The sequence below is a fragment of the Nicotiana tabacum genome, chromosome 13, assembly GCF_000715075.1.
Source record: "Nicotiana tabacum cultivar K326 chromosome 13, ASM71507v2, whole genome shotgun sequence".
NCBI classification, from domain to species: Eukaryota; Viridiplantae; Streptophyta; class Magnoliopsida; order Solanales; family Solanaceae; genus Nicotiana; species Nicotiana tabacum.
In genome coordinates this window covers 9,016,119-9,037,835 of record NC_134092.1, presented here as the reverse complement: position 1 = coordinate 9,037,835, position 21,717 = coordinate 9,016,119, and the positions used below count along the sequence as shown (strand labels likewise).

Genomic DNA, 21,717 nt, shown 5'->3' with positions numbered 1-21,717 from the left:
ACTGATTGCCGTTTAATTCTGTCTTTTTGTTATTCTCACTCCTTATATTGAAATCCCCCACTGTATGTTCCCTTCCCATTATTTCTGCGTTATTTCTTTATTTATTGTTGTTGCCACTAACATGATTATACTGTTCAGGTTATATGTGGGTGTCTTGTCCTAGCCTCGTCACTACTTCCCCGAGGTTAGGCTCGATACTTACCAGTACATAGAGTCAGTTGTACTGATGCTGCACTCTACACTTTCTGTGTAGAGTTTGATACCGCCTCAGGTTGATCGAAATTTTGTTATTGGTCCGCTGTCCGGAGACTCAAGGTAGATCTGTCGGCATTCACAAACCTTGAATTCCCCGTTTACTTTTTATGTCACTGTTGTTTTCTTTCATTCATGCAGTTGTATTTCTTCTAGACTATTACTTGTAGTGAATTCTAGAATGCTCGTGAATTGTGACTCCGGATCCGGGTGGTAGTAATTAATACAGTTTTATAAAATTCCGCACCTCTTATATTTCATCTTAGTTAATTATTGTTATTTACTGCATGGAAATAAGGAATTGGTTTAACGATTTTCTAACGTTGGTTTGCCTAACAAGTGAAATGTTAGGCGTCATCACGGTCCCGTCGGTGGGAAATTTTGGGTCATGACAGTTAGTTTACACATAATTTTGTCCGTAGATTGTGTTCGTTTGGCCTAATCACTTGGAAAATTTAATAGGGGTTATTAAAAGCATTAAGCCTTCTGTAGTAGTGACAGGTGAAGCTGAGGCAAGAATAAATACATAAACTTTCTTTTATCACTTTATAGGGATGCTCCTGTACTGTGGTGCAAAATTTGATTGTCTTGTAATCAGAGGTAGATTCAGGATTTAAATTCTATGAGTTCAATTTTTAATATTTTAGAATTGAACCTATTGTACTTTTAAACATGTCGGTTCAGACCTACATTTGTGATAATTTTAGTGAACTTTTATATATAAATTTATGTACGCGTCAAAAGTCTGGGTTAAGATGAACCTGACGCCGCTAGTCTACATCCGCCCCCGCTTGCAAGTTGCATTAACGCAATGATTCAAATAGAGACATTGGTATGCAAGAACTGGCATTGAGGGACTTGTTGGTATTATGGAATATTATGTTGCTCGAATCCTCCAAAAATGTCAATGTTTGTATGTCGGAACCTTCAAAATGAAACTTATGAATTTGAAGGATCCGACATTGGTGCACAGAATTTTTGGAGAATTCGAGCAACACAAGTCCATTGCTACAAATGTCTACATGTTGGAGTCCTTGCACCATGGATTTAGATGGGAGAATCCGGATTTTAGGGTGGCATGGTACCTCGGTAAGATCCGTGCATTTGGTATGACGAAAAATACTTATTTTCTGATGTTTGGTCGCTAAAAAATTGCAAGGACACATTTTTCCTTCTAACAGATTGTATTTTCATAGCTTTGTACTAACTAAAGGACCTAATTAGTTATTTTCAGAAAGTGCATAAAGAAAGCTCAACAAATTGTATGGTAACTTAAAGATCTAAGAAAATTTTGCGAAGTGAATAAGAAAGGCTATTCTTTGAAAGGTTTTTTTAAAAGGCCAAGCAAATATCTGAATGTTTTAATACAAGATTATTGTGTTTGTGTAGACTCCCTTTTCAGTCCTATCTCAAGTGGACTAAACTACATATAGGACGGCAAAGCTATATTTGGATTTATTAAATTTACTAGTTTTTGCAAACGAGCGTATTCTGTATCAATTAGTAAAATATTTTTCATCGCATATTTTTTACATCTTTTTTCTCTTGATCTCTAATAGGATGGAAGCTAGTTTTATGCATGAATACGTTAATATTTTTCTTTTGAGAAAGGAGAAAAGATATTGATGAAATAAAAATAAGATGATGAAATCTAAAGTTAATTATAAGTGATCTCTCTAAAATTAATATCCGAAAATGAAAACGCTAAAAGGTTTTTTTCTTTATTGGTTTTTTCCCACCAAGTAATGTGTTAAAATAACTTTCAAATTTTTGAGAGGTGCATTTTTCAGACTACTAATGTCGTTCTCCTTCTTTATGAGGGTATTTATTTACAAACCCCGTCAAGATTTGATTTTCATATAAGTAGGAGAATGTTTATAAAATTACAAATATTACCCCGCCAAACTTGCTGTACAGAATGAAATCTCCAAAAGGGCAACTATCAGTATATCATACAGGGGCGGACCCACATGGAGTCAAGAGGGTTCATATTACTCACTTCGTCAAAAAATAATATTGTATATGTAGGTATATTTTTTCTGTCTTCGAAAACGTAATTGTATAAAAATTATTTTGAACCCACTTTAAATAAGTAAATCGCCTAGCTTGCTGGTAAAGAGGGTTCAAATGTGTTCAAATTTTTCACATGGTCCTGAATTCAAAACCAGTTAGTTGCATATGTTCTCTATTTTTGAGTTTTTTAATATAGGTCTCTTTTCCCATAAAAACGACGTCGTTTATGTCTTTTTAAAATATCCCCCAAGATCAGAATCTCTAATCCCAAGCCCTTCAGTGTCTCTCTCTCAATTTCAAAGAGAATCGCTTCCATAGTCACCACTCACCTCCTCTGTTAGCCCCTGCCGAGAAGGTCATCTCCCTCAAAGACAAAGGGCTTCATCTTGGTATCTAACTAAAAGTTCAGGTGATCAATACCAATAAAGAACCAATTCTAGTTTTTCAATTTCTAGTATTTATTCCTCTTTTGCATAAAGATTTAATCCCAATAAATTTCCTTTACCGCTATGTGTTTTCTTCTCTTTGTTGTAGTTCAATTTAAAAGAACATTGCTTCATAGTCGTCTCCTCCAGTAGCCATAAGCCACTGCCGCTTCTCGAATCTCGTTGGGTCGCCTCTCTCCGTCTCTCGCCGTCAGCCCGTCAATTGTCACTATCAGGTTTCTCACTTGCTTATATTGTAGATTTTTGTAATTTATGCTTTGAAAAAAAATTCAGATTGTTTTAATAGGTTTTGACTGAGAAACTCAATTTCAATTTGAGATATACCGTGTTAAATATTTTTTTTAATATAATTTTTAATCTTAATGAAAAATGGGGAAAGGTGAGAAATTGAGAGTAATAAACTTGCTTATATTGAGAAGTTAAGTACCTTTTTCTCTTTAGTTATGGAAAATCTCAGATTGTTGTTGTTGGTTTTGAGTGAGAAATTCTTTTTCAGTTTGAATATACGTATACGTACACATAATTTTTTTTTGGGTGTGTATACTTTTGATATGGTCATATGAAATGGAAATCAGTAATGTTTCCTTGATGCAATCAAGAACATTTTCCTTGGCTCGTTATTGAATCAACAAATTTCCCTTTATAAAATAATATTTAGCATGCAATAGTATTTTCTAGGACTGAAGTTCCAAAATCTAGGAAGATCACCTTTGCTGTTATCCATGAATGAAAGTTTCATTGCAATAGTTATGTAATCTAATGAGTGATCGTTACTTGGGTTGTCTTCGACCACGTTATTTCTTCTAGTTTAAATTTAAGGTTAAACATATACAAAATTATTCTTCTAATTCTAATTCTAATTCTAATTTGGTAATCTAGTTTGTGTTACAATGAAGAGATTTTACCCTCCAGTACCTTCCAAGTTGCCATAACCAAGTTTATCATCTCCAATTGCTACTCCCGTGGAACAAAATTTGAACCGATTAGAAGAGCAACCTCAATCCTCTAAAAGACAAAGACAAGGAATAAATCTTGATTCTTTACCGGCCGATCCAAAGGAGAGAATACCCATTAGAGATTATCATCCAAATGAGTGTGATGAGATTAAAAGAGAATATATCCGAAGAGGTCCTTACCAACCCTGATATCATAAGTTTTCTCAAAGAGATTTTTCGGGCTTAAAGCGTCGTTTCAATCCTAAATGGTTTGATGAATATCGTAATTGGTTGGAGTACAGTGTGATAGAAGATGCAGCTTATTGTTTGTGTTGTTACTTGTTTCAAGATGAAGACATTCATCAAGGTGGAGGCGATGTATTTTCAAGTTTAGGATTTAAGAGTTGGCAAAAAAAGAAGAGATTCGATATTCATGTTGGTAAGTCGAGCAGTATTCATAATCATGCAAAAAGGAAATGTGAAGTTCTATTAAAACAAAAATAGTCAATTCAAACTTCATTTGATAGGCAATCCAGTCAAACCAAGCTCGAAAATAAAATTCGCTTGAAGGCTTCAATTGAGGTTGTGAGACTCCTATTGAATCAAGGATTGGCATTATGTGGACATCATGAAGATGAATTATCATTAAACGGGGGTAACTTTCTTGAGATTCTTTCATAGTATGCAGAGAGGTGCGATAAAATCCGTGATCTTGTGTTGAAAAAGGCTCCAAAGAATGATCAGTTGACCCTCTCATAAATTTCAAAAAGACATTATCATTGCATGTAAAATTGAAACAGTTAAAGCAATTATGGACGATCTAAATGGAGACTTTTTTGCATTGCTAGTTGATGAATCATGTGATGTATCACGCAAAGAGCAATTACCTATTGTCTTGCGATATGTTAATAGATATGGATCTATGGTGGAACATTTTATTGGGATCGTTCATGTTCGTAATACTAGTGTTTTATGTTTAAAGGAAGCAATTGTTGATTACCTTGCTCAACATTCTTTGAGTTTATCTTATGTGCGTGGACAGTGCTATGATGGATCAAGCAATATGCAAGGGGATTTACGTGGCCTTAAAACTTTGATTCAACAAGAAAGTAAATCTGCTTATTCCATTCATTATTTTGCACACCAACTTCAATTGACTCTTGTTGCGGTATCCAAAAAGTGTCTTGAAGTGAGAGAACTTGTATTGTTGGTTTCTAATGTATTGAATATAGTGGGAGGTTCTTTTAAACATATGGATGATCTTCGAGAATCTCAAGCAGAAAAAGTTCAAGAGGCATTAAACTTGGGTGAACTTGAAACTGGTAAGGGTTTGAATCAAGAACTTGGTCTTGCCAGAGCTGCCGATACTCGTTGGGGTTCGCACTACAAATCTTTTAAGAACTTTATTTCTATGTTTGGCTCAATTATTGATGTTCTTGATACTATCGTTGTTGATGCCCGAACTTTAGAAGAAAGAGCCAAGGCAAAGGGATATCTTAGCACTTGTCAAACATTTGAGGTTACTTTCATGTTGCACCTAATGAGAGATGTTTTGGGGATCACAAATGAGCTTAATACATTCTTACAAAAAAAGGAGCAAGATATTGCAAATGCTATTCTACTTGTTGAAGTGGCAAAGAAACGGTTGCAAAAGCTAAGAGAAGAAGAATGTGATTCACTTATTGATAAGGTGTCTGCATTTTGTGTCAAGTATAATATTTTGATACCAAACTTTGATGACTTCTATGTTAACTCTGGAAGATCTCGACGTAAAGTTGCTGATTATACTATTTTACATCACTATCGTGCTGATATATTTTTTAAGATTATTGATTGGCAAGTACAAGAACTCAATGCTCGTTTTAATGAGGTGACAACAAACTTGCTTGTTGGAGTAGCTTGCTTAAATCCAGTTGATTCATTTTCCAGTTTTGACATAAACAAGATATTGATAATGGCTGAATTGTATCCTGACGATTTTGATGAGAATATAATGGTTACGCTCAAGAATCAACTTGAAACTTATATTGTTGATATTCGTTATGTTGATGAAAGGTTCTCAAATCTATAAGGACTTGTTGATCTTTCTGGAACACTAGTTAAGACAAAGAAGCATTTGAATTATCCATTTGTGTTTCGCCTTGTGAAATTTGCTTTGCTTCTACCAGTTGTCACTGCTACAGTTGAAAGAACTTTCTCGGCGATGAAGTTGATCAAGAATGAATTGCGAAATCGAATGGATGATGAATTCATGAGCGGTTGTATGGTACCTTATGTAGAAAGAAAAATATTTAACACCATTTCAGATGAGACTATTATGAATACGTTTTAGGAAATAAAAACTCATAGAGAACAGTTGTAATAATATATTTTATTAATATATAGTTTTTGTTGACCTCTTTGTATATTTGCTTCTTTGTATTTTGAACCCGCTTGATAAAAATTCTGGGTCCGCCACTGATATCATAATCATGTAGATGAATCTGAATAAGATTGTTTTAAAGAACGTTGGTTAATGTACTTGTTTAGGAAGGAATTATTTAGTTTTTATTGTTTTATCAATTGCAACTATTCAAATTCTTCAGTTTTGGGGAGTTACGACTTGCGAGGAGACATACCCATTTATAAAGGAATAAGTTAGTTGGTTTACATAAATACGTTGAAGTCCATCACATTTCAAGGCTAATTTTGTCTAAACAGTATTTAGGTGAAAGGTAAAATGAACATTTAATTATTTCTGGGCATTTTAGTATATATATATATATATATATATATATATATATATATATATATATAACATGCATTTTATTTGAAAAAATTGACTGCCTTAATCCAGTGACTAAGAATATTACAAGTATAATTCTAAAATATTCATGTGACAACTACATTTAAACATGCAGACCTATACCCCAAACACAAATTTAAACATGAAAAATAAGCCTTGTATACATAAGTTTGTTTAGGACTGAAGCGTAATTATTCTTGTTTTATATAGGCCCTTTTCACGAACAATTTGAATAGAAAATATCGAATACGTTGGAATCAAGGTGATTGTTTTTTCAAGTGATTACGTACTTGAGTACGTTTATTTTTATTTATTTATAATGAATATCATAGTCAATATCAAAGTGTTGGATGTAGCAGACAACACCATCAATATCTCCAAAACTATCTCATATAAATTACTATATTACAAGTATTTGATATAGCAGACAATATCATCAAAATCTCCAAAACTTTCTCATTAAAAATGCAGTCATAAGTTGGGAAGACTATTAGGCTTACCTTTCAATACTTCTGTAGAATAAATAGTGGTTGTACATATAGCTATTTAAGGTGTACTTTTCTAGAATTAGTTAGGGTGGTTAATTAGCACATGTATATAATTAGTTACTAATGCGGCAAACACCAAAATTGGCTGGAGACGGAGATCCGCGGCCGCGGATTGGACCACGGATTTAGGCATGTGTTCTGCCCCCCCGTCTGCGGCCGCGGATTGGACCGCGGATTGGGCCGCGAATTTTGGGACCCCCTCTGCCCAGAATCCGCGGCTGCGGATTGGAGCGCGGAAGCCCGGGTTTGTCCAGGTAAGTTCCTTTCCCCCATATTTTTCTTTTAACACAAGACTCTTCTCCTTCCTTCTCTTCTCCACTCAACCGATCTCCAACCTCTGTTCTTCTCAAGATCTCCAAGTAAGTACATGATTTTATTCCTCTTTCTTAGTATTTATTTTTAATTTATTTTCCTTTTCTGTATAGGGTAGTAAAATCATAGGTACTTTTGTTTGGGATTTGGATTGTGGTTTATATGTGGTATATGGAGGCTATTTGAATTGATTGATTTGGAGGAAGCCATTGTTGGGTTTGATTGGGTCTTTGGGTGACTTGGGGGTACATATGCACACTACATATTTGTTGATTTGCCTTAATGAGTGTTGAAGATAAATTGTGACCAATTGTGCGAGTGAAGTTTGAGTAACCGCCATTAGGACACATATTTCTCTATCCACTGATAGTAGTATTTATTGTGTAGGTAAAATGCAACCCTCAAGGAAGAGACGCGCTACCGGGACCTCATCAAGTGGTCATGGAGGCTCATCTCGGGGACGGGGACGGGCACATACTAGTGCAGCTTAGTTTGATCGTACCATGTTTGTCTCCAGAGCTGCCCAAGACCGTTTCAGTTTGAAGGCCACAAAAAAACCTGTACCGGAAAGGGGTATTGACAGGGCGTCCCTCCAGGATGAATGCCCTAATATATATCGGGAGTTGATCAGGCGCAGATTTGACAGTTTTTTCGAAGAGCCGGAGGAGGGTAACTTGATGTTTGTTCGGGAGTTCTATGCCAACTGCCCCGAACATGAGGATAGAATATGCATTGTGCGACACACGAGGGTGGATACCTCGTTAGAAGCCATCAGGAGAGTGTATCGATTGCCTGAATTCAATGGGGAGGAAGATTTCTATGATACTCACAGGAGAGAACCCATCACATGGAACAGGTTTTTCAAAACTATCTGTGCACCAGACAAAGAGGTAGTGTGGGTTGTGACGGGATCGAAGCTATACTCTTCCTCACTCACTTTTGAAGGAAAATGCTGGTTGTACATCATCAACAGTCGCTTACTGCCGTCCCACAACACCACGGAGGTAAATGGTCCGAGAGCAACCTTGATATGGTGCTTCGTGAATGGCCACGACTTCGATGTGGCCAAGGTTCTTCAGTCTGAGATGTTCGTCCGTTCAACACAAAAGAGGTATGGGTTCTTTTTCCCCTCTCTGATCACTAGATTGTGCCGGGCAGCAAGGGTGCCTGAGAACCCAAATACGTATGGCATGATAAAGAAAGAAGCAAAGTTTCGAGCAGACAAAGTGACCATCGGGAAAGACCCGGCGGCACCAAGAGCAACTCATAGTGACGATTCTAATGCATCGGAAGAGGGCGACGAAGGGTAGGACGAGGTTGAACCTGCCTCACCCCCACAGGAACAAGCTGCAGTGGCTGAAAGACCATCCCAGGTCAGACAGAGCATGCGAATGACAGCCCTAGAACAAGACATGGCAGGACTGCGCACTTCCGTCACAGAATTGGGGACCAGAGTTGATGCTTTGGCAACCCAAAATGCGAAGTCAGAAAAGAAAATCATGGGATGGTTGCGTGCGCTGAGGAGAGCATGTCATCTCGACCCTGGCACTGTCTCCGATCAAGACTGATCCACCAGGGATGTTCCTTTATCTCACATTACTTTACTTTGTATGACATGGGGACATGCCATCTTTTTAAGTGTGGGGTGGGGGATACTTTGTTGTATGTAGATAGTTTCGTAGTTTATTTGTATAAATCAATTTCGACTTGGCCCAACGATAGATATCATTCGACGGGTTTCTTGAGGGACTAAAGTCGAAAAAAAAAAAAGATTTTTTTTTTGTAGTAGTATCAATTTCCCCTTGGTTTTTCTTCAAACCACGGTTCTTTTCCAAGGATTTTGTTTTAACCGGGTGTAGTTAGCTTTTATTTTTTTTAGTTAGGAACTTATGGGCTATGGGCAGAATTAAAATAGGAAGCCTTGTTTGATTTCGTAATGCCTTGAATATAGCGGTTACTTTAGTGTGACGCTTAGGGTCATTTGTTGACTCTTGTAAGAATACCTTAAAATGTATGCTCTTAATTTGGCTGAAATACCCTGATCTGAGTGTTTGATGATATAATCTAGAATGAGTCATGTGCCATGTGTGTGGGAGGCTTGTTATATTCTATGCACGACATTTAACGCCTAGAACTTGCCTTGCGTGTCTGCAAAGCGAAATGGTAGTCTTGTTTAGTCTGGGAAGTGATATAGGCATTTTTTTATTGAACCATATATATACATATTCCACCCACCTATTTTCTATGTACCATAGTTAACCCCGTTGAGCATGTAATCATGTTTCCTTGGCAACCACATTACATGCCCTATCCCTTGTTTGAATTAACCATCTTTTTGAATTATTTACCTCTCGTAAACACTGGAAATACTATGAATTTACAAAGGATAAAGTGTGGGGTAGTTGATGGAGCTTTTGAGTGGAACTAGGAAATAAGGAGAAAGGTAAATCTTGTTGGAAAAGGCCACTTGGAAAAAAAAAGAAAAAAAAAAGAGAAGAACATTGTTAATAGTGTATCATGTTGATTGGTAATAAATCTTTGGTGGCTTTTAATGTGATTGTGCTCAAAGAAGAAGTGTGGGGTGGTATATGTGGTGTTAAAAAAAATGAAAATATTGGTTTAACTTAGGTGTGGACTTGATTGTAAAATAAATGTATTAAAGTGCTTAGGGAGGTATAGTCCAAATATATCCTACCCAACCTACAGCCTACATTACATCCAAATAAAGTCCTACTTGATCCTAGACTGAGTGAGCTCAATTAGTAGAGTCGTACACTACGGGCAAGCCTATAGTGCGTTTTCTGAGGCACAAGAATGTCATTTCTGAGGGTGAGTGAATTCTGTTCCTTTTAAAGTTCCTCAGTGTGTGTGAATTTTACTGATTGTGAAATAAGTCTCTTTTGTTGTGAGCAGGCACTTGATTCATGAAGGAGAGGTAAGTCTGGACCTTTGATATAGAGTAAGTAAGCCAGTTAGGAACATTGCGTGGCTAGAGGGAGTCAACTCTTGAGGTGTAGATGTTGCACTAATGTACTCAATTTATGTAAAATATTCTTGGTGTGACGAGTAGGGAAGTCGCTCAGTGAAGCCTCTTAAAGTATGGTTTGATTGATCGGGGACGAGCAATGGTTTTAAGTGTGGGGTGTTGATAGTAAGCTATATTCATGCAATTTAGACACTACTTACACTCTAATTTAGCCGTATTTTATTGATATCTGAATGCTAAAAGATAACAAAATGCTCTAATTAAGAATTTGATGCTTTGCAGGAGCTACTCCGAGCTAGGAGGGAGCTAACGAGTGTTTTGGAGTCAACATGGAATGTGAAAGGGCAATCGAAGGTTAGCCCGGTCGAAAAGGAGCGAGAAAAGCAAGCAAAACGACCCCTCCAGGTGCGCGGCCGCGGAGTGGGCCGCGAACTGGTCCGCGAACTCAAGGCAGTGAGGCAGTCCAAATCCGCGGTCGAATCCGCGGCCGCGGACGGGCGAACGAAAGCCAAACATGCAGGGTTAATTATGTAATTTTCTAGGCGACTAACCTAAACCTATATGAAACCTAAACTCGCCCAGAAGTGAAAGATAGCTGTTTTTAGAAGATTTTAGAGGCAAGAACGAGGGGGAGAAGACGGATAAATTTCTAAGAGTTTTCATCTTCTTCTTGATACTTCTATTTGTTGATTATGAATTATTTTAGTGATTTGTTTTTCATTAGCATGAGTAGCTAAATCTGTTATCTAGAGTTGATGGAACCAATTGTTGGATGAAGTCTTGATTCTATTTTATTATAATTGAGTCGTGTTTGTTCTATGATTGTTCAATTACGTATTGTATTGTGGTTAATTGAAAGGGCCCTCGATTAATCGTGTCTATTCACCTTGTGTTGCTTGAGAAAGAATATTTGGTTAGATTGTTGTTGAACAACACCACTTTGGGGGAAGTTAAGATATTAATTACTTGAATTTAAAAGTGGGGTTAGAAATAACGAAGCTTTGGTGGGATGATTCTGAGTTGATAAATTATTAACTAGAGTAGTTCGAGAGAATGCTTCTAGTAAATTATCGTAATTGATCGAAAGGTAATTACGGTAGCCCGGAACTCATAATCCTCATAGAGTATTACGGCGATATTATAGCTAAAGAATTGAGAATTAATCCGGCAATTGGGGAAATCAATAGCCCTAGATCATTTTACCCTTGAATTCAATTTTAGTCTTGATTATTGCTAATTTTATTGTCATTTTTTCTTGGCTAAATAAATTCCACTGATTATTCATAAAACTATTGCATCTGGAAGTTGTCTGAGCTTATGATTAGCATTATTTAAGATTGTAGTAAATAGGTTAGTTCCCTGTGAGATTCGACTCCGTACTTGAACCGGATTATATTTGCAGCGACCGCTTAGTCCTTCTTACAAGGCATAATTGGGCGTGATCAAAAATTTACTGTTTTTTAGTAGTGATTTTTCCCATGATCCTTCTTATAAATAGATCTTTACACTATTTGAAGAATCACAAATTAAGAACTAATATTTTAACTTAGCAATGGAAACCATTATACTCTCTAAGCAAAAGGTAAAGCAATTCACACCAGCATCTCCACACTTAAGAAACCACAAACTATACTTTTTGATCAACTTGCACTTAGAACATGCATTACACCTATCTTCTTCTACAAAAACAACAACTCAATTGTATAAATAAATGGGGATGATCATCTCAAGAATTCTCTCTCAGAAACCCTAACCCTATTTTATCCACTGGCTGGAGAACTCAGTAAAGAAGATTCAACTTTGTGGAATGTAATGATAATGGAGTTCTTTGCGTGGAAGCTCACTTAAAGAACATTCCTTTGGATGAGTTTCTTCGAAACCCTAATGTTTCACAACTCATTAACTTCCTTCCACAAAATGCTAGCATGAGTAGCATGATTAATTTTCTTCCAAAACCGACCGATGTTGGTCAGTAATTGGCAAAAATCGACAGAGAACCAATCGATTCGTGGCAGTCGGTAATCGTAAGGTCGGTAGAGCTAACCGATCGATTTTGGTCAGTATTTTCCGATTGATTTCGGTCGGTCAATTAAATTTTAAAAAAAACAATTGCCGAAAAAGCTGACCGAAGTCGGTCGTTATTTTAATTATGTAATTAAAAGATACATCATCTGGGAATCGAACCAAGGTCTGTACTGTGGCAGGATACTATTCTATCACTAGACCATTGGTGCATTTTATTCTAAGACTGTCTTTTATTTCATTTATACTCTTTAATTGTATTTTTGCGCGAAAATAACCCTCGATTTTATTTAAAAATAAAATTACCGACCGAATTCGGTCGGTTTTTTAAAATGACCGGCCAAATTAACTGACCGATTTCGGTCGGTTTGTTTAATATTAATTTTAATTTATTGTAAACGCAAAACCGACCAAAGTTGATCGGTTTCTTGAAGAAAATAAAATCGCGGGACTCAAAAATAATTTTCCGTATTTTTGTTTCAAAGAAAACCGACCAAAGTTGGTCGGTTTCGTAAAAAGAAATTAAAAAAAAATAGTTTGAAAAATCGGCCGACTTCGGTCGGTCTTTCGGCCTTTTTTTTTACTGACCGAATCGGTCGGTCGGTCGACCGCGGTCGGTTTTTGCCGAATTTCTAGTAGTGATTGCGGTGGGATAGCCATTGGTGGAGTCTTGCTTCATAAACTCTTAGATGAAGTTGGAATGAGTCATTTTTTCAACACTTGGGCTAAAATTGCACGAGGCAATACTAGAGTTGAAAACATATCTGTTGATTTCACATCATCATCGCTACTGTTCCCAGCTGAAAATCATTTTCCTGAAGAGGTGGTTGAAGCCAAAAAAAAACTTTATTTTTCCGGAAATTCCCTAGTTAGAAGATTCGCGTTTGATGCCAAAGCAATTGAAGCCATTAAAATGAAAGTAGTGAGTCCAAATGTTCCTAATCCAACTCGTGTCAAGGCATTAACAACTTTCATTTGGAATATAATGTCACGACCCAATTTAGGATTATAATCGACTCTTAGGAGCAAGTGCCTAAGTAAGCCTTATCAATATTTTACAGAAAATCGGACAGAGTTTGCCATGTTTTTAAGAAAATTCAAAATTTTACCTATCTCAAAATCAGCAACAGAAATAACCAATATCAACCCAACAAAACGCAACCATCCTCAATCCACCATTTTCAACATTAAAATACTAAAATCATATCCAAAGTACGGAAAGTCTTTAATAATATGAGAATACTCATGGGACTAAAAAAATGACTACCGGAGTGACTCTAAGAGTTTTCAAAAGAAAAGTACGATAGAAAGAAAATAACTTCTTGCCCACGCGAAGCAATGCGGGGCTCACCAGAATATGTCAACTCGTGTGTTATAGTTATCGAAATCTTCACCAACGTCACGTGCGGTTTCTGGAGAAAAAAGTAGCGGGGAGTGAGTCGCTAGCTCAGTGAGTAATAACACTTAATCACAACTGTGTTTAATGAGGACAATTAGAAAATATGCTTATATAATAATCATAAAATATCATGAAATAAATGCCTTTGTCGGAATTGGTAACAATCGATCTTGTCTCTTTTCATGTAAGTAGGAATCAATTAACAATTCGGTAATAAGCCCCGTAAACATTTTCATATCAAATATTGTTTTGGAGGTTTTCAAGAAAAGATCATGTAATCTGTATCACTGTGTGGCCCCCTTCGTAAAAGGAGTCAAATATAATTGTAGGTCCCTACTCGAGGGAAAACTGTAACTGTATGATAGTTCTACCTTCCCACTAACGAGGGCTATAACTTTAATCGGTAATCAGTAAATACAAGGTGCATCAGGTCTAACGAACTCACCGTTAGCTACGGGATCCTTCAAGGTCTCCTCTCATTTATACTTTTCTTTGTAAACAGTAAATATTCACGTGAAAACATTTTCAAAATAATACATGACATTCCAGTTCTTATCAAATCATGTAATCCAATTTTTGTAACGGTAATCGTATCTCAAGTAACAGTAAATCATGTCTAGTAACAGTGAGAATATTTTAAATAACTGTAAACATTTCAAGTAAACTATTCAGTACCATATCAAGTAAAAGACTTGTCCCACGTGTAATTTTAAATATTATGTAACATATTTTATTTTCAAAATCATATATAAAACCATGCAGGTTATGAAAATACAAATTGCAGAAGGGTTATTACTCACTGTACTCGTGTCGAAATACCAAATGCTTTACCTCGAGCAATTCGTACAACTTCCTCCAATAAATCTATAATCACATAATATTGATCTCGTGTCAATTGCCTCATTTAGGCTAATTCATAACTAATTTAGAATACTCAATCCTCCGAGTTACATATTCTACCATCAATTTGTCGAATTAGATTTACCCATGCCATGAGTACTTCAACTAGTCTATAATCTATCAATTCCAACTTATTTGTCCAATTTATTCTTTTAATTGTTTTTCCACAGCAGATTATGCAAAAATTTTGAAAAATTCCAAAATTCAATTTCAAGTGAAATTTGAAAATTTTATGGCCAAACATTGATTTCGAAAAAAAGTTAAAATTTTTTGAAAAAAGTGAAAAAACAATTATGTCCAAACGGGCTCTTATACTCTTGGAATGTCAATAGTGAAAACTTGAAGCTCTTGGAAGGAGATGGTGCAGCACTTATATTGTTGAAATGGCATCAAATATTGGAAATTTGTTCCCAAATGTAGATACTTATAAGTTCTCAAGCTGATGTGGTTTTGGACTTAATGTTGATTTTGGATGGGAAAAGCCTATTTTGGTTGCTCCCTTTATTGACTGTGTTGCTTCACTGAATAAGCAACAAGTTGTTCTTGTGGAGAATGGATTGAGTGGTGGAATTGATGCATGAATTCTTAGAAACAAAGAAGAAATGTTTGAGTTCGATATCACTAGCACTGTCGATATGCATCTCCTAATCCTAGCATCTATGCCCCTTGATCTTTGCTCCTGTTTAAAAATTCGCACTTTCTCCTATAACCCTATGCGACGCGAATTCAAATTAATCGGTACAGTGGGTATCGGATACCGAAATATTATACAAAAATAGGATTTGTTCATGTTGGTTCATTCTGTATTTTTGATGTATTACTCAGTATATATGTACCATGTCTTTGAATCTGATTCTTGTAAACAAAGTAGTTAAGTTTCCAATAATTTGTGCCTGGTGGATCATTTTAAAGATATATTTCTATTTTTAGCCTAGTTGGTAAAGAAATGTTATATTTATTATTTTTCCACTTAATAAATGACATTAGGACAAATACTATTTGCAAATGTTATTGAAAAAAATCAAAAAAAGGGGGAAATTTTCTGAAGAACGATTATTTTAGTTAGGATAATTGTCAGTTTAAAAAGTTTTGTTCAGTTTTCAAAATTCTTTGTCAGAAAGTACCTCGAATATTATGCCCATACACCTTCAATCACAGCCAACAGTAATTTGGCTTGGACATATCTTGAGAAAGGACTAATGATGCAAAACGAACATATGAATTAACAGAGTTCCCTCCACCAGAAATGTTTTTTGCCGCGAAAAAAGAGAACCAAATTTGGATTAAATCGGAAAATGATACACAAGAAACAGGTAAATAAAATTCATCAGATATAGGAGCAACACAGCTAATGTTCTGAATCCAGAAACATTAGTATTACTCAGAGTTCAGCTATTCAGCAGAACAGCAGTTTTCACTTCTTTAAGAAAAACTTAGGGAGCATGTAATAACATGTGTTCCAATCCAGCACAAGACAAGATTCATTACATTTTACATACACTAGATGATGAACAGTTGCATCGCTTTCTTTTAGGTCAGACAGTTTTTCAAATACTTCAAGAACTAACAACACCCCCACCATAACTGAAATGTGATCTCAATCTCTCCACCTGTGGCCACAGTTTGGGTTGCAGCAAACAAAGAAGAGTGTCATACCTTCTTCTCCCCTTGCAGTTGCCTGCACATATATATCAATTGTTTCAGACGATTGTATAACAATATCCGCCAAATAGATATTGCATAACAAGCAAGCAAATACAGGTCATTGCATAAAAGATCAAAGCTACGTATCAAGATAAGTGCCTTCATCATTTGTCTTCCAAATAAATAAGTCAAACGAGAGCTCCTAACATACCACAACCCAATGAGGTAGGAGAGGAAATAACACAGTAGAAGGATCATGTTACCGAGAGAAGCTAAAAGTTTCTCAGATTGTTCCTTCTAAATCATTCAGGTAGAAGAACTGTAGATTCCAAGAAAAGGAGTACCGATATCCTAACCCAATGAGGTTACGGACTCCTACCAAAACACTTTAGAAGGAAGGATTTACTGGACTACAAAAGTTGTAGGACGGTTTTGCTAGGGAACAGAGTAAATTTCCTAGTAGACGAGGACAATGAAATTTCTTGAAGCACATATGCAGATCGACCAAGCTCCTCCAATTGCAGGTCAACTCATCTGAGGCAACAATTTGCTTTTCTACCACAATCACGTCATTTTCTTTTAAATAATATTCTAAAAGTGGACATCTCAAACAAGACACAACAGAATATAACTCATGATTTGAATTGCCGATGGCAGGTAAAAAGAATCACCATAAGATAAAAATGCAGATATGAAATTTAAATTGATTGGCCACCGGAACTGGAATTCTGGCATATTTGTAAACATGAGGGCAGTCACATGTGCAAGTATTTGTGGCTTAAATACTAAAGAAAGGCAAAGACAAATGAAAATGACCTGGAAAAAAACTGCTTCTCCATGACCACATTGAGAGCATCGAACAGATTTTGTACGAGGCAAAGTTGGATCTGCTGCTACATCCTGCAACACTTGAGTGCGCTCTGCAGCAGAATGATGTATCTCATTTCTATACACACAATTGTTTTCAGCAGGCTCCTAAAAAGGCATTAAATGAGTATTGAGATGGAATTCAAAGTTGACCTCGTATAGTGATAAAAACAGTATCCTAAGAAAGTAGTCATGAGTGCCAAAAACTAGCCTAAGTTTCTAGCTCTTAGCAATTTAACTTCACAGATAGTATAAGAGGCGGCATTAAACGTAAAGAAAAGTAAATAAGGTACGCAAAGTAAAAGGAGCATTAGACAAGTCACTTAATTTCATCTTGAACTATAAATGTATTTGTCAAAACTCAAGTGATTTAGAACTTTTAAAGTCTATAAGCCCTCATTCTTGGACAAAGGAATTCAAGTTCTTTTTTCCTTTTTTCAGAAAGGTATTCCAGCACAGTAAATAATGTGAAGGAGCAGAAGTACTATCAGATAAGTTCCAACTAAATGACTAATTATTAATATTGGATAGAGATATACTAGAACAAAAGACAGCTGGAGTGAAAGGTAATCTTTGTTTAGCTTAAAGAATGAATGGAATTCCACAGGCGAAATTAAGAGATTGAATAATCACAAAGTGTTTCCTTTATCAGTTAACACTTATTATGACTCAAAGCAGCTAAAAGGATCTCGTAAAAGATAACTAGACTGCTATATAGAGCAGCCATTATGCATCAATAGGAGAGAACAAAGAGCATCCCATCAGAAAAAACGCTTATGCTGATAAAAGCATGGTAAATTAAGAAGCACAAAAGGGGGGGAAATACATACTACATATATTGAGTATCTCCATATATATTGCCACCTTTTGAAGGAACAAGATATTCAGGCTAGTAATATTTAGATTTATAACAATAATCGTGGTAAACTCATTTTGATGGGACGCTACAAGCTATTCAAGTCCAATCTAGAGCTAAGAGTCAAGATTCCCACTTGAATCCATCCTCAGCTTTATGGGACCTGAATTATCTAATCTGCATGCCTTCTAGCCACACACTCTCTATCTCACACACACACAGAGATACCCATTTTATGTATTAAAATCTAGAGATAGATATAGGATTAAAACATGTCACATGGATCTTCATTTTCCTTTTATTATTTTTTTTTATTTTACTGATAAGGAGAAAGCTTTTCCCAACCATGGATCTTCATTTTCCTTCATGTACCCGTCTCGAACAGGTGTAACATGTCTATGGGTGCTTATGCAGGTTCTTCGAATTACACGAAAATGGTCCGTACCAGATACTCATACACACCCCTATCAAATGGATAAACTAGTCTATGTAACATAAGTATTATGTAAATTGGGTCAAAATATACAACTCAGATGATGGATAGCTTAGACGTGATAAAGAAGATATCATATTCAGCATACCCATCAAACAAGGGATCTGAGAAAAGGATATAAAAAAGAAAAAAAGAAGTTAAGAGCGCATAGAAAACTGAAGCTTGGCTTTGGAAATTAGAAGATATTTATGAGTTGATTCCTTTTTCCACTATGCTCATAATGCCAGTTGAGCACTTATTGCTGAGGATTATAGTGACATGCTAGAGCTAAGCCAATCCAGACTTGTTGAATAAGGCTCAAGGCCCCAAAAAATTGTTTACAAAGATGATACCAACAAAATGGATCAACCATAAAATCTAGGAAACCAAAGTGTGAAAATCAAGGTGTCTAGGATGTTTGGACTAATAGATGTTATCGAAGCAATGAACTTTTCACACTTTGACACCTGAGGTTCCTTAACGAGTAGATAATTCCGCAGGAGTATATTTTTTATAGTAAAATGCATACGAGATGTGAAACAATGCAACTAAAATTTTATACATCTCGGGAAGCTTTCAGGGAACATTTAAATAAAATAAACAACAAAACCCATAGCCTAATGGTTGAGGCATTGAGAGTAACAACTTGGACATCTCAGATTCAAATGCCATCCATAACACACACTTGGTGGACAAAGATTACCTTGGCAACCGTGTTCGTGTGTAGACAGGCTGCCCAGTGGAATAGAGCATGCAACTTGTCCCAGACACCACTAATATAACAATAAAAAATTTTAAAAAAAATTGACCAAAATACTCCCTCGGTTTTAGTTTATATGACCATGTTTGACGTACTCTAAATATAAGAAAGAAAGAATGACTTTGAAACTTACCCTCGTTAAACATGCAATAACATTTGTGTAACTATAACACTTTTAAAACTTGTGGTCTTAAACATAAGTATAAAAGCTTGTATTAAGAGTAAATTGGAAGTTTAAGTTAAAAAGATTCCAAATTTACAAAGGTCATTATTTTTGGAACAGATTAAATACAAAAACACATGAAGTACTTTTTTTTAATGACAGTAGTGTCTAGACCAACTTACGCGCTTCAATTAATTCCACCAGATACCTACTACCTCCCACGAGCACAGATACCGGATAACTCTACCCATCGAGGTTTAGTCGGAGAAGAAATCACATAGTGTTCTTTTTGCCTCTGCTAGAATTTGAACCTAAGACCTCATGGTCCTACCCCACTTCATTGACCACTAGACCCCATAATTTCAACTAAAATTCCACTCTTAATCCAAAAATTTACAACAAAAGGTCCAATTCTTTTAGAAAAAATTCCAGTAAGCAGCATTGCAATTTCTGCTAATAAGCCCAACTGTCAAAGGAAAACTCACCACATTTGGGTTTTCCATTCACTATACCCTAAACCTATACCTAGTACTATGCAACTATATCAAATTACAGCAGAAAAAGCAACCAAAAAAAAAAAAAGGTGAACGAAGAAAAATGGGTAGAACCTGATGGTCACAATTGCGGCAAGCATAAAGGAGGATCTTCTGCTCCTTGTCTTCTTTTGGATACAAAATATTGTTACTGCAAAGCCAATCCATAGAGCAAAAAATGGTCACTTTTTTTTGAAGTTAGTAATAATTAATGTAAGAAGAAATAAATGCAAAAATAAACAAACCATTCGCGGCAAAATTTCATAGTACTCATTTTCGCGAGTTTTTGTTTTGAATCGTTTAGCTTTTACAGAGAAAATGAGCGATTTGTTCTATACTCTTGTTCTGCCTTCTTTGGGGCTTCTGGAGTTTCTAATAGAGGTTTAAGGAATATATTGGTTTTCTTTCATTATATTATAGAAGAACCCCACGAACTATGGGAAACTATAATAAGGCCCCAAATTTGATTTCTCTATAATCTTCTACTTAATTTGATTATTTATTGCACGGGTCCTTTCTAATCTATGTGATCTTATTTGACAGGTTATAAAATTTAAAAAAAAAATGAAATTTATAGCCATAAATATGTAATCATATTTATGTAGTTATAAAAACTTCTTGTTAAGGTAAAATAATGAATTTAAATTAAATTATATCAAATATATAAGTGTGTCATGTCTTTTTGGATGAACTAATGATAATATTACATAAATTAAAATGAGGAAATATTTGCGATTATAAAAGTTCCTCCAACTATAAAATTTCATTTGAACTTGGTGGAATATGTTAACTTTAGCTTTTTTGAACTTGGTAGATGTCCTGATAATTTAAGTTTTGACCTTTCTATTGCATAATCTTAATACTTGGTCAATTCTAAGCATGGTTTAAGCTCAAACTCACTCCTAACTTGTGAGTAAATTGTTCAACTTAACACTTTAAAATTTGATTAGAAAGGCAATATCTTGCAAAAATCTCTTGTGTTTTATTAAGGGATTTTTACCTTCATATACACTATTTGAAACTTTATTACTTTCCCTGCTCAAGTTTCAATTTAATTACATAGACATATACAATTTATCAATTATATACATTTTAGGAATTTAATGAGAATCAATTAACTCATATAATCTCTCTAACGTACATATCCCATTCCCCCCACGTTTCTCTATCCACACCCCCCACGATTTTGTACTATCTCCCCCCATTAACGTCATCTTCCATTTTTGTTCAAAAATCTTTTATAATCTCTCTCAATCTTTCTGAATTCTCGCTCTAAATCCTATGAAAATAGTAGCAGCTTAAAATTTTCCTTCCCTTATAATGAAGAAGAAAGGAGCTCCAATGAATAGCCCTAAAAAGCTAATGTTAGTGATATTCCTACTTTTGATTTGGGTGTTTTCTCACATGATTTACCCAAAAAAGTAGTAAAATCGGCACATGCAAAATCAAAGACAAAGTTCAAGCTTTTCCCTAGTGAAGCTAGAGCAGAAGCTCGAACAAAACTCAAGCATGACAGGGATGCTGGTGAAGCTTCGACATCTGCTAAATCGGTAAAGCGGAAGGGCAAAAAAATTGCTCGTGATGATTATTTCGTCGAAGAAGAAGTTATCCCGAAACCTGCAAAAAAAAAAAAAAAATTCTCCTACTGTCAAACCTTCAAAAAAGAAGAAGGTTCAAAAATCACCTAAAACTATACCTCAACAGTCATTGGAGAAGGTAAAATTTTAGTAGTTACAATTTTTTTTTTTTTAAGTTACAAAACATGTACTCATTCTCATGGCTATACATATTTTTTATTTTTATTTTTGTATTTGTAGAAATTTT

The 21,717-nt window shown here is 35.5% G+C and overlaps 2 protein-coding genes and 1 pseudogene across 2 annotated transcripts; 2 read left to right on the top strand and 1 right to left on the bottom strand.

The window, feature by feature from the left end:
* Window positions 1-4,457: 4,457 nt before the first annotated feature.
* LOC107799278 (uncharacterized) lies at window positions 4,458-5,717 on the top strand. Its single transcript, XM_016622368.2, has one exon. The coding sequence runs from the start codon at window positions 4,458-4,460 to the stop codon at window positions 5,715-5,717; it is 1,260 nt and encodes a 419-aa protein (XP_016477854.2).
* A 6,112-nt stretch (window positions 5,718-11,829) lies between these two features.
* Window positions 11,830-15,473, top strand: LOC107799276 (akuammiline synthase 2-like; annotated as a pseudogene).
* A 439-nt stretch (window positions 15,474-15,912) lies between these two features.
* Window positions 15,913-20,286, bottom strand: LOC107799275 (DNA-directed RNA polymerases II, IV and V subunit 9A). The gene is made up of 4 exons (XM_016622367.2): window positions 20,139-20,286; window positions 19,969-20,044; window positions 17,059-17,217; window positions 15,913-16,276 (listed from the first exon to the last, which is right to left on the bottom strand). The coding sequence occupies exons 1-4, from the start codon at window positions 20,165-20,167 to the stop codon at window positions 16,196-16,198; spliced, it is 345 nt and encodes a 114-aa protein (XP_016477853.1). The 5' UTR covers window positions 20,168-20,286; the 3' UTR covers window positions 15,913-16,195.
* Between the last annotated feature and the right edge of the window lie 1,431 nt (window positions 20,287-21,717).